This window comes from Lissotriton vulgaris, chromosome 5, assembly GCF_964263255.1.
Source record: "Lissotriton vulgaris chromosome 5, aLisVul1.2, whole genome shotgun sequence".
Taxonomy (NCBI): Eukaryota; Metazoa; Chordata; class Amphibia; order Caudata; family Salamandridae; genus Lissotriton; species Lissotriton vulgaris.
In genome coordinates this window covers 366,174,922-366,187,780 of record NC_141693.1, presented here as the reverse complement: position 1 = coordinate 366,187,780, position 12,859 = coordinate 366,174,922, and the positions used below count along the sequence as shown (strand labels likewise).

The following is a 12,859-nucleotide window of genomic DNA, read 5'->3' as shown; positions in this document are numbered from 1 at the left end:
TGAATAGCATTGCAATTACGTATATAATTAAGAAAAGGTTCTATTCCTAACAGAAATAAAAGTGGTGAAAGGGGACAGCCCTGCCGAGTTCCTCTGAAAAGGGAAAATTGAGTCGAAATTTGGCCATTGATAAATAAACGAGCAGTGGGAGCATAATATAACACAGAAATCATACGAATAAAAGATGGACCAAAATTAAATGACAATAGGGTTTGAAATAAGAATTGCCAATGAATTTTATCAAAGGCTTTTTCTGCGTATAAAGCCATGACCCCAGCAGGTTCCAGTAGGGTAGAACTTTGTTCTATAACATGTAACAGGGTTCTAGTGTTATTAGCGGAATATCTATTTTTCATAAATCCAAATTGATCAGGGTGAATAATAGGGGCAAGTATTTTAGCATATAATTTACAATCTTGATATTATTAAGGATATAGGATGGTAATTGGAAATTAGGGTAGGATCTTTATCAGGTTTGGGAAGCACAACAATCAAAGCATCAGTAAAAGAGCCGGAAATGGTCCCAGAAGAGCTATAGTGGGAGAAAAGCTGGAATAAATAGGATAAAAGATGAGGTTGAAATTCTTTATAAAATTCCGCAGGGATACCATCAGGGCCTGGAGATGTATTCTTTTTAAGTGAGTGAATGGCTTTCAAAATTTCATCAGTAGTAGGGGGGAAATCTGTGGCAAATCACATGCATTCAAAAAAGTATCAATTAACGAATTGTCACAGATATCAGGTTTGTTATACAAGTTTGAATAAAAATCTAGAAACTCTTTAACAAGATCATTATGTGATCACGCAATCTTACCCTGGGGACCACGAATTGAAGTAATTTGTGTCTTATCTCTTTTAATGCACAGATAATTTGCAAGGAGTTTTCCAGATTTATTAGAATTGAAGCGAAATCTAGCATTTGAATTAGCAATCTGAATCCCAGCTTGTTTACTAAGCATAGAATTAAATTCAGAACGAAGTTTCTGTAATTCAGTTTTGTAGTGGAGATTATTAGAAGTACTAAATAACCTCTCAAACTTCGCTATTTGTTTCTCCAAGTGTTTAATATTAGCATTAAACAATTTATTCTCATGAGCCATAATAGAAATTGTAGCACCTCTAATATAAGCCTTAAATGCGTCCCATCTATTGATTACAGAAGTAGAGTGGTCTGGATTAAACAAAAAATAGTCTTGAATAGCCTGTAATAGTTTAGGTTTGTTATGGTCAAGAAGGGCAATACCAGTATTCATACGCCATCTGGTTTGTTTAGTAAAATTGGAGGAGATATTTAAAACAAAAGAAATTAAAGCATGATCCAATATATCAATATTACCAATAACTGAGGAAGTTGCAGTTTGAATAAGAGAAGGAGAAAGCAAAAAATAATCAATTCGTGAATGAGAATTATGGGGGTTGGAGAAAAAGGTAAAACATTTATCAGTAGGGAAGTGTAATCGCCATATGTCAACCAATTTAGTAGTTTGGGTAAACAATTTAAAGGCATGAAACACTTTAGGGGGACGAAATCTAGTTGCAGATAACCTGTCTAGCAATGGATCAGCAATAACATTAAAACCACCCCCAACAACCAGTGGAACATTACCCAACTTCAGAACTTCAGTAGTGATAGTAGACCAAAAAACGGGGTCATCCGCTGTGGGACCATAAATATTGAGTAAAAATAAGGTAGAATCATGAATTTTAATTTTAAATAATATATATCTACCCTCAGGATCTGAAATTTTATTCAAAACCTGACAATGTAGCCGTTTTTCAAAGAAAATAGCAACTCCATTTTTCTTTCCAGTAGCCGGAGAGGAAACAATAGAGTCTACCCATTTTTTATTCATATAATGTAAAACCTTATCTTCAACATGAGTCTCTTGAACAAAACAAATATCAGCTTTACAACTACCTGAATAGTCCAAAATTTTACTACGTTCAACTGGATGTCGCAAACCTTTCACATTAAGAGAAACAACTTTAATATTATGAACAGTAGCCATTTAGAAAAAGAAAAACAAGGAAAAAAGGCTTTGGAACAAGAAGAGATGGAGAAAAGCAGAAGTGAGAGACAGCTTAAAATAGTAACTCCATAAGTAGGAACAGAAAAGGAGGAAAAGAAAATAGGGAGAAAAGTACAAACAAAATACAGAAATAGAAACAGAGAAACGCACACACGTTCCACAAGCATGGCCAAAGCCGTTGAAGCCCAAAAGAAAGGAGTCATAAATGTGTCATTTAATTTCTGACTAGAAGGAGTCAAGTGTTGGGGTCATGAGTATCCATTGAAGGTGGAGATTGTTGCTCAATGAATTGCCTCAGCTCTTCAGGACGTTGAAAGGATTTGGAAAAGTTATCTTTCCATATGCGCATTGTAGAAGGATCAAATAGTCCATACTTGAAACCAAGGCTCCTAAGCTGTGGACAACAAGCAGAGAACTCCTTGCGGATAGCAACCGTCTCCTTAGCAAAGTCTTGGTGAATAAAAATGTTGTTACCATTCACCATAAGTGAAGGAATGTCTCTTGCAGCTTTCCTTATCAGTACAAGATGATGATGGCGCAGCACCTTGAATATCATTTGCATGGGTTTAGTAAGGCGAGGGCTACGATGAGAAGGTATTCTATGGGCTTTGTCCAATTCAAATTTTTCCGGAAACTTGATGTTCAAAAGACCAGGAAGCAAAGATTTCAAATATAATCGACAACTAGAACCTTCAACTTCTTCAGGCAAATTAAAAATGCGACGGTATATAATGCCTATTTCGATTTTCTAACTCCAAAAGTTGAGCATGCATTGGAAGAATTTTAGCTGCCAGAGGAGCAAGAGCATCTACTATATTCTTGTTATCCTGTATTTTGATGGAATTATGACAAATTTTAATTGACATAGAAGCCATATCTTTGCGCACACTTTTAATATCAGAGGCAATAGCTTCAGTATTAATTCTGAGTGCTTGAATTTCTTCCAAAATTAAGGAAAGAGAAGGCTCAGATGACTCCACCACTTTAGATTTAACTGGAGGAGGGGAGACTTGCTGCTTTCGTTTAGTGCTGACTGGATTTTTATTTTCCATTGTGAGAGGAAAAAATACACAGAAATTCGAAAATAAACCCAAAAGTGAGTTACAGGAGTAATAATATGAAGAAAGCAGTGAAAAACTCCAAAAAGTCTCTAGTGCAGCTGCTAAATTGGACTGTGGGCGTGGCTAGGCCCAAGTCAGGCCCTTTCCTAAGAAGCACTCCCCCCCCCCCCCCCGAGCATACCAAGCAGGCTCTACCTTGAAGAGAGGCTGGGAGCAGGAACCAGGAGGCAGAAAAACAGGCTTCCAACGAAGGGAACTGCAGGAAAATCGCCACACAGGTAAATAATCAAATCAGCAGACCAGAGCTCCCATTTTCTGAAAGTTTATGACAGAAATTCGTCGTATTTTGGCCAAAAGGGGCCCAAAACGGGCCAAGCTTCAGTCGGCGGCGGGCCATCTTGGTTGATGCGCTCGCGCGTCTCCGCCTGTGAAGGGGTTCTGATTAAAATACTCAATACAATAGAGACAATCAATGAGGGACTTCATTCAAAGTAATATATATATATATATATATCTATATATATATAGATATATATATATATATATATATACACACATATTACCTACTGGCGGTCGCCAGTAGGTATATATAGTTAGGACCTAGTTACCATAGGAAATTCCGAACATTCTATTGGGAATAACTTTGGCGCCGATTGAGGGATCTGCCTGTAACTTTCCTTAAATATGCCTCCGCTCCTTCCCTGAGAGTTTCGGGGGGATTCATCAAGGGGGGCCGAGAAGAAAGGGGGTCCCAAAACGTGTTTTCCCCATGTTAATTTCCTTAGGGACATTCTGACAAGGCTACAGCTCGAACAGCTGAACGGAATTATACTAGATTTGGCAAAATGATAGGGACTGGTATGCAGCAGTGCCTTTTGTATGTTTGGTGTAAATCCCTACAGTCGTTTTTGAGAAAATTGAAATTTTTCAAATGGCATTTTCTATTGGACCTTTAGAACACGGCTACAGCCCGAATGGCTGAACGGAATTACACCAAACTTGCCAAAATTGTAGGGACTGGTATGCAGTAGTGTCTTTTCTATATTTGGTGAAAATCCCTACAGTAGTTGTTGAGAAAATGAATTTGAGCAAATTATATATCTATATGTGCTCAACATTCTATTGGGAATAACTTTGGCGCCGATTGAGGAATCTGTGTGTAATTTCCAGAATTTTGGCCAGCTCCGCTCCGCTCCTTCCCTGAAAGTTTCGGGGGGATTTGTCAAGCGGGGGCCGAAAGGGGGTCCCAAAACGTGTTTTCCCCATGTTAATTTCCATAGGGACCTTTAGACACGGCTACAGCCCGAACGGATGAATGGAATTACACCAAACTTGGCAAAATGGTAGGCCTGGTATGCAGATGTGCCTTTGATATGTTTGGTGAAAATCCTTCCAGTAGTTCTTGAGAAAATTGAATTTGAAACTTTTCAAATGGCATTTTCTATAGGACCTTTAGACACGGCTACAGCCCGAACGGCTGAACGGAATTACACCAAACTTGGCAAAATGGTAGGGACAGGTATGCAGTAGTGCCTTTGCTATGTTTGGTGAAAATCCCTCCAGTAGTTGTTGAGAAAATTGTATTTGATCAAATTATATATCTATATGCGCTCACCGTACGCGCACCGTACACGTACAGTATGCGTACCGTACGTGCGCGTACTCTTACGTGCGCGAGCGAGTTTCTGATTGGCTGGCAGTCGACTGTCAACATTCCAAACTGTCCAAACCAGGAAGTGTTGGCCACCATCTTGTTTTTCAGGAGAACTGAGGCACAAGAGAGCCCAAAACAAGAGTGGAAAACACGAAAAGGGGGCAGGGTAGAGACCCCCCAACCCTCTAGCCCAGGGGTCTCCAAACCGGTCCTGGAGGGCCGGATCCATGCCAGATTTTTTGGATATCCCCATTGAAATACATGTAGTAATTTTAAAAATCTGGCATGGATCCGGCTCTCCAGGACCGGTTTGGAGACCCCTGCTGTAGCCCTCTCATGGGGTCCCAAAAGGACCCCCAAGGGCAAAAAAAAATAAAGAAATTTCGGGTTACGCGCACCGTACGCGTAGGGTACGCGTACTGTGCGTGAACCCCGCCATTTTAAAAAATGGGACCCCCTGAGAAGGGCTAGGGGGTCTCAACCCTGCCCCCTTTTCACGTTTTCCACTCTTGTTTTGTGCTCCCTTGTGCCTCACTTCTCCTGAGAAACAAGATGGCTGCTCAGGTGGTCCCAGAAGGATAATAACATATATAAACGTTATCCGCTAATAGAATTAGCATTTACAAAACCTTTGAAATTTATTGAAAAAAAATATAGGTTTCACGCTTGATATAGTTAGAAATTAGCATTTAAAAAACCTTGCAAATTCACTGAAAAAAACATAGATTTCAAGCCTTATATAGTTGGGAATTAGCATTTAAAAAACCTTGCAAATTCACTTAAAAAACCATAGGTTTCAGGACTTATATAGTTAGGAATTAGCATTTAAAAAACCTTGCAAATTCATTTAAAAAACCATAGGTTTCAGGCCTTCTATAGTTAGGAATTAGTATTTTAAAAACCTTGCAATACTTAAACAAAAAGTCACAATCGTCCCCGTGCCGTGCTTTACTAGAAAAAGAGTAGAGCCAGTTTAAAAACACAGTGTGTACTAAATTACACGCTGTGTTTTGAAACTGGCTCTACGCTTTTGTTAGTAAAGCTCAGGGACGGTTGTGGCCTTTTGTTTAAGTATTGATGCTAATCAGAGTCCCTTCACAGGCTGTGATGAACATCAATACTTAACCAAAAGGCCACAATCGCCCCACTCTCTGCAGCCACATCACCACAAGCCCACCAGCCCGCCAGGCCACAAGGTAGCCTTACATGCACTCGTCACGAGCATCAGGCCTCCTCTGGCACGCACACCGCATTCAAAAGTGCCATATTTTCGAGCCACTCGCTTCTTTAAAGCGGCGGCTCGACTCTCTCGCCCGACGTCCTGGCTGTGTGCGCGCTCCACACACGGCAGTGTGCGCTGATGTCAGGAGAGGTGCGCGCGCGCGCCTTAAAGGGAACGGTGGTCATGGGTCACAATTCATCTTCTCTCATGAATTATTAACTAAGTATGTCACAAATAGCCATCCCCTATGATTTCTTTCCATCACAGGGATGGTGGCTTGCGGGAGTAAGGAAACCACCATGTCTGTGATTGCTTTTAAATATAGTAATCCTTTTTTTTGTTATTGCAGCCTGTTTTCCTTAAAAGAAAATGGAATGTGTTAGAAAAAATAAATAAAAGTTTAACAAACATTTCTTAATACTACTCTCCAGAAGTGTTTTTTCAATATTCAGGAAGGGGAAAGGGTTCTTTGGGGCCCCCTTCCTTTCAGTAGGCAGTAAAATATTGATGATTTGTGATCGAATTTGGGTCACAAAACATTGACACTTCTCATTAGGAATCACTATTTGGAAGGGACACCCAAAACCACGCCCGACCAAAAAACAATTTGGTATGTAGTCGCATATCCAAATTGCAATTAGGTAACACATTATTTTGCAGCTGCAAATGTCCAATTCCCTTTGTGACCACAAAAGTCTTAGTGCATCTGGCCCTGTGTTACCTGCTAAAAAGATGGTGTTCTCACTTTACATTGCTTTGCTCTGCTGTGCAGTCCTGAGAGCTTTCTTTGTATACATAAACAAACATGGTGGCCCAGTTCCGAGTGTTTTCTAAGCATGCATGAAAAACGCAGGCCTGTTGTAATTCCCAACCCGTTACCTACAACCCACTCATAACTTTTTATTATGTCATTCTTACCTTCAGCAACCAGGCATTAACGATGATGAAAAGCACCCTTTCCATAACCTCTACTAAGTGACTGCCAGAAGCCTTTGTTCACACATTTGTTCACGCCTTTGTTTGTTTATTTCACAACCATGGTTTGCACCATCCAAGGAATCGCTTCCCACACCTTTTTAAGCAAACCTTGATTTATTGCCAGTGCTGACTCTATCCTCAGGAAAATGTAATCAAACTCTGGTTCACCAATCTACACTGCACCTTCACTTCTGGTCGATGGTTAATCTCTTGTTTGAAATTCACTTAGTTTACTTCCAGTAGATGGTTTATTTGTAGGGGCCCACCTTGCTTTCAGTTTACTGTCTTGTCTCCTTCTCAGTAATAGTGTCTGTAGAAGTGGTAACATGTTTATAATTATGACTGTCTGTATTCCTCTTGCTACTTGGAAGCAATATCCAGTTTATTATCCAGAGTATCCCTTTTTTTTTAAACATTTCCTTTTCCTTTGCTCCGTTTCTATGCAATACTGACTGATTCAGTATTTTCTTTATCTCTTCTAGACATTTCTTCCATTCCTTTTCCTTGGAATGTTGTATTTTTGTCTTAAAATGGGTAATCCTTTTTTTTCAAGATGTTCCAAGATGTTTGCAAATTCTTCTATTGTTAAAATATTGAGGACTAAAAAGTATTTTATTTAAAATGGCTTTCCAACTCATTATGAATCCTCTTTGGTCGCCATGTAGTGTAGGTTTCATATAAAGTCCAAGTTCTCGTGATATTTTGCCAGAGTTGTAACGTGCATTCTCCTATTTATTTAGTTACTCATTAAGGTTTCAAGATGTTGTCATTTTTGTTCAATGTTTATGACTGATTCCCTCCTATTTTCAGCAATGGTTTCTTTAAGCATTTACAATATTTTGTTTGCCTGTGTTTCAGCATGTACATTTATAGATGCTCTATCATCTGTCATTTGTTCAGTCTGGTCACCTGGTATTTTGGTGGGTGCTTGCACTCAAAATTGTGCCAGAAAAGTCAAAACCCCTATGACAAACTAGGGTCTAGCATAAGAACTCCTAATTTTAAGAGGTATTTTCCTCTGAATTCCATTATACAAACAGCAGTAATGTATACATGTACAACATCGAAATTATCTCACTATGAACTGGGCAAACAAGTTAATTATTAACATTTTCATAGGCAATTTGAAATGGTTTATACAGCAAGTTTTTATGTGCCACTAACATAATGGAACCTGACTCCTTCAATACTTATGCTGTATATCTTTATAGCATCAATCAAACCACTACCTTTTTTTGTTTGATTGGGTTATTAATAATATTAATAAATAACCCAATCAAACAAAAAAGGTAGTGGTTTGATTGATGCTATAAAGAGATAAAGCAGAAGTATTTTAGGAGTCAGGTACCCCCTCCTGTATTTCATCAGTATTACAACCCTACCTGACCCTTGTCCTATGGGCCTAACCCCTCTAGTGGTTATCACTAACATAATGGAAGGCATGATGCATGGTACAGTGATTAAATCTGGTATACAAGTAAACGTTTTCGCGATAATCGGCTGTTACCCATGAGTCGTATAATTTGAGTAAAATATGGCTCTTTGACTGAAAAGGAAGATTAGTGAAGCAAAGTTTGACTACATCATCCTGAAGGTAGAGCCATCAATATCAATGTAGCTCTGTGAACCAAAGATTGATTACACCATCCTAAGGGTAGAGACAGCTCTGGTAATAAATCAAGGTTTGAATAAAGAGGTTATGGCAAGACGTTCCTTGGATGGAGTAAAGCATGGTTGTGAGTTGCACTGGCGTGAGGAAAGGCTTCTGCCGGTCACTCTGCAGAGATTGGAGAAAGGGCAGTTCTCATTAAGTGGTAAGCTGGTTGCCGAAGGTAAGAACAACAGTTAAAAATCATGACGAGGCTGTAGGTAACAGGTTGGTGATGTAGCATAAATCGAAGTTTATTTATAGGGGTGCATTATAATCACATGTGTAGATTTCACCCGCATATAATCCTTTGTTGTCGTAACGTGAAGTGGCAGAATTTAGAAATGTAATAACATGAAACGTGATGTGTTTAGGCCATTGCATAGTAACCTGATTAATTAACATAGAAAGTGAATGTAAGTAGGTGAAAACATTATAGTGAAGAGTTCATATTGTGAAACTGACAATTATTCATTTATTAAATGTGTTTATAAATCATGCCATTTTAATGTAGGAAAATGCATTTATTTGAATATGCCTTATTTCCCTATGCAATATCATAAAGCTCACATGCCATTTTCTTATGTTAGCTGAATCTTGTAGACCTGAAATGCATTTCCCTGGAAACTCTCGCTTTAGAATTAATAGCTACATTTCATGTATGCTGTCCAATTTGTTCTTTCTCACGTTTTGTGATGCAAATGGAACAAGAACCCTTGTTAGCTAGAATAATGTCTTTATTTTATTAGTCAGTCAAGGAAAGAAGGAGTTACATCGTAAACTCAAATCAATAAAGGAAAGCTGTTGTGCTTCATGCTGGAGAAAGCCTGGGAATCCAGGTCAGCTTGTTGCAAATCAAAAACACTGTTATCCCATGGAAAACCATCTTTAAGATCGTACTCAGAGCAGATGGCATGACCCGTTGACTCTTAGGAAAGATACCTGTAATAATGCGATTTTGAGAGTAGGGAAAGTGCCCCACTTTTCTGCCTTCAGAGAGAGAGCATCTTAGAGCAAGCTCTGTCTCTGCAGCTTTATGCTACATGACCCATTTTTGTGGAGAGACTTCTTAGGGAGACTCCACAGGCTGACACCTTTGAACTTTCCTGTCTGAAGATGCTTAATTACGGATGTCATTTTAGAGTTAGCGCAGGGATAGATTAATGCTTTATATTCATTGTCCCACAATGCATGGCTTTCTAATAAAATAACTAATAATAAATTAACAATAATAATAAATTAACTAATATTATTAACGACTTTCTCCCCTCTACACTTACATTCTGCTAAAAAGAACCATCAGATTGTAATTCTAGAATAGGTCCAGAACGTATGGGCCTGGTCTTTTCAGTGGTAATAACAGGTCAGTGTTTATTTATGCACATAGAGAAAGCACTTGGGATTGAACCACTGTCTTTGTTTATTTGTACAGAGAAAGCTCTTGAGATTTGACAACCAAGCCAAGTTGTTTAGCCCCTTCGCAGCGGCGGTAATTCCCCCGCTGTGCTGGGGGGTGAGGGGGGCGCGATAGCGCCCCTATGCTCATGACGAGCTCAGCTCGTCATGAGGCACAGTGCTCGTGTGCTCATGACGAGCTCAGCTCGTCACAGCCACACCCGTTTGTGTGGAACGCTCAGCACAGCAGGGGAATTATCCCCGCGTGTGAGCGTTCCACGGCTCATGACGAGCTGAGCTCGTCATGAGCACACGAGCACTGTGCCTCATGACGAGCTGAGCTCGTCATGAGCATGGAAGGAGTTAAAATGAGAGAACCTTTTTTTGGCAGTTAACAAAGTTTCTAATTCTGGAAGAGTCCCCACAGGGCTCACATGGGCATATTGGCCTGGTGTTATTTTGAAACCAGATTGTACATGGTGTTACATTTTCAAGTACTTGTGGCGAGTGATATTGTACACATTTTGTTTATGGCAAAGGTGGTGGTAAAGTCTCCCATGCTGTACTCTGAATTAGGAGCTTGGATGGACATTTATGTCACTCACTACCCTGGTGTTGGTGAAGATTGTCGCACGCCCCAGCTGGTGTATTAAAACAATTGTGAATAAAAGATTCAAGATGTTTTTCTATTAGGGTTCATTGTTGTTTTTGTTAATAGACATTTACCTCAAATGGCGCAAATGCATTTGGTTAGGAATTCGAATGCGAATATATGTAGAATACCTATCATATTGTTTTGCGAAATAGTGAACTGATGTTTTTGCAATGTAAAAATAAACATGTATGATATAGATTGATACTGCAAACAAACTTTACAAAAGAATGAAACAATAACATATGGAGTAACAATAACACAGAATATATTTGGAATGTTTATTTGAAATATATTTTATCAGAAGAAAAGTGCAATTCTGCAATAGGTGTGCACAGGTACTCCTGTATAAATATACAGGTTCACGATTCCTGTATGCACCCTAGTGCACCCATGGGAAAATGGAAATGATAAATTACGTAGTGAATAATCGAAAGAAAAAAACTCAAAACATCAGGAGTGTTCAAGCCAGACCGCAGTGGGTCATTGTAGTTTTCATTTGCAGACCACCCCTGCCTTAGGTACAGCACCCATCTGTATTTAGATGTATTCATTTATTTGTAGAGTACAGCTACCACCATAATCATTATCTTGGTGCTAGAAGCAAAAGGGGGTAAGGCATGGGAGGGAAAGAACAAGCAGAAACCAATCAACAGAAAGGTGAGTGATTATGGCTTTTCTAAATTTAGAGTAACACTCAGTCAGGTGGAATCTTCACTACATATTGTGTCCGAGAGACTATCCTTCAGTGGATAGAACAGGAATTCTCTGTCCTGTGATCCCCACACCTTAGTACTTGTGCTAGGTAAATCACTCCCTTTACCAAGAACAGTGAAATATAAAGGCATCTGAGCAGGTAATGTTAATGAGATGTGTTCTGCTTCATGGTACAGGCACTAGTGGTATTGACACACAGTATTGGTTTTTGTTTCAGTGATCCAGATAAACGGTCAGAAAAGGAGAGGATACGGGGGCAAGGTCGCCTGATGGAGGAGCTGCACTTCTGTGTGCTCACCGCCATCTTCACTGTTGTGGGGTCCCGTGTGGCTGCCTTGGTGGTCCTGGAGTTCTCGCTGAGGGCTGTTTCCATGCTGCTATCCCAAAATCAGGTGTGTGTGTGCAGTGCCAGAAGGGGTAGAATCAGATCATGGGGTTCAGGGCTTATCTAAGGGTCTGTTTAATTAACGGGTTGGGGAGGGAGCTTATCTAAGGGTCTGGTCAGTTGACAGATGTTTCGCTGTGCTTCCATTCTATTGTCTTACAATGAGGCGTGTATGGCACCACAATGGACAGAGGCTCATCAAATAGCAAAGGTCCTAAAACATTGGGATATATTACTAGGGAGATACCATATTTAAATGTGGATGTTTTGCAGAAGATTTATGTTACAATATCAGATTAGGAATATTGTCCTGCCATAATATAGTATCCAGAATATTCACTATCAAAATACTGTGGTGGTTAGCATAGATTTACTATTCATAACACCACTTCTACGTATCTTTATAAATCCACATTTACTTGTATATACTTAATATCATGATCTTGGGGTGTCAGTATTCTGAATACGATATTGCTGCAAGTGGGTAGGTAAAACTCAATATTGTAGTAGGACACCTCATGTGGCCGTTATGTATCATTGTTACTTTCTATAGAACAGGCATTTCCAATGCCAGTAGATCTGATCCATAATTAAAAGTGCCTCTTCAGTCACTGGGGCGTTTAGGCACTCAGTACCTCGTTAAGCAAAAAGAAAAAATACTGCATCTTAACCATGGAAGGCAAGCACTTGCCATGGCAAAAACATGCAAAAAAACCTTACAGTGGGCTGTCATCTTGTAAGGATATGGTGCTTAGAATATAATTGCTGTAGCAATGACGGAAATGTTGCTTCTGAACAGGGCAGCCATCCTAGAACAGTAAAACAAGAATGCACTGTGGACTAGGGTGACCAACTGGCAAGGGTGCAAATTCAGGACAGTGAGTGTAAACATTCAGTACAAAGGGTCAAAATTCAGGACAAAAATTCAGGACAGGAGGTCAAAATTCAGGACAAAACTTCGGGACAAAGTAAGTTTTACAGGCACGTCAGAGGAGGTCGCACAATAGTATACACGCAAGTAAATAGACAACCACTTAAGTACAAGTCAAAAGAAGATTATATTTGTTTGATACAATCGTGCACTTCAAGGTTTTTCTGTATGCCCGCAGCTTCTTAC

The 12,859-nt window shown here is 39.6% G+C and overlaps 1 protein-coding gene across 1 annotated transcript in view; it reads left to right on the top strand.

The window, feature by feature from the left end:
* The window catches only part of TMEM82 (transmembrane protein 82), a 124,889-nt gene that overhangs the window by 69,727 nt on the left and 42,303 nt on the right, over positions 1–12,859 (top strand). The window contains exon 3 of the mRNA XM_086921696.1: positions 11,575–11,749. Coding sequence (XP_086777822.1) covers positions 11,575–11,749 — 175 coding nt within the window. The remainder of the gene's footprint in view (positions 1–11,574; positions 11,750–12,859) is intronic.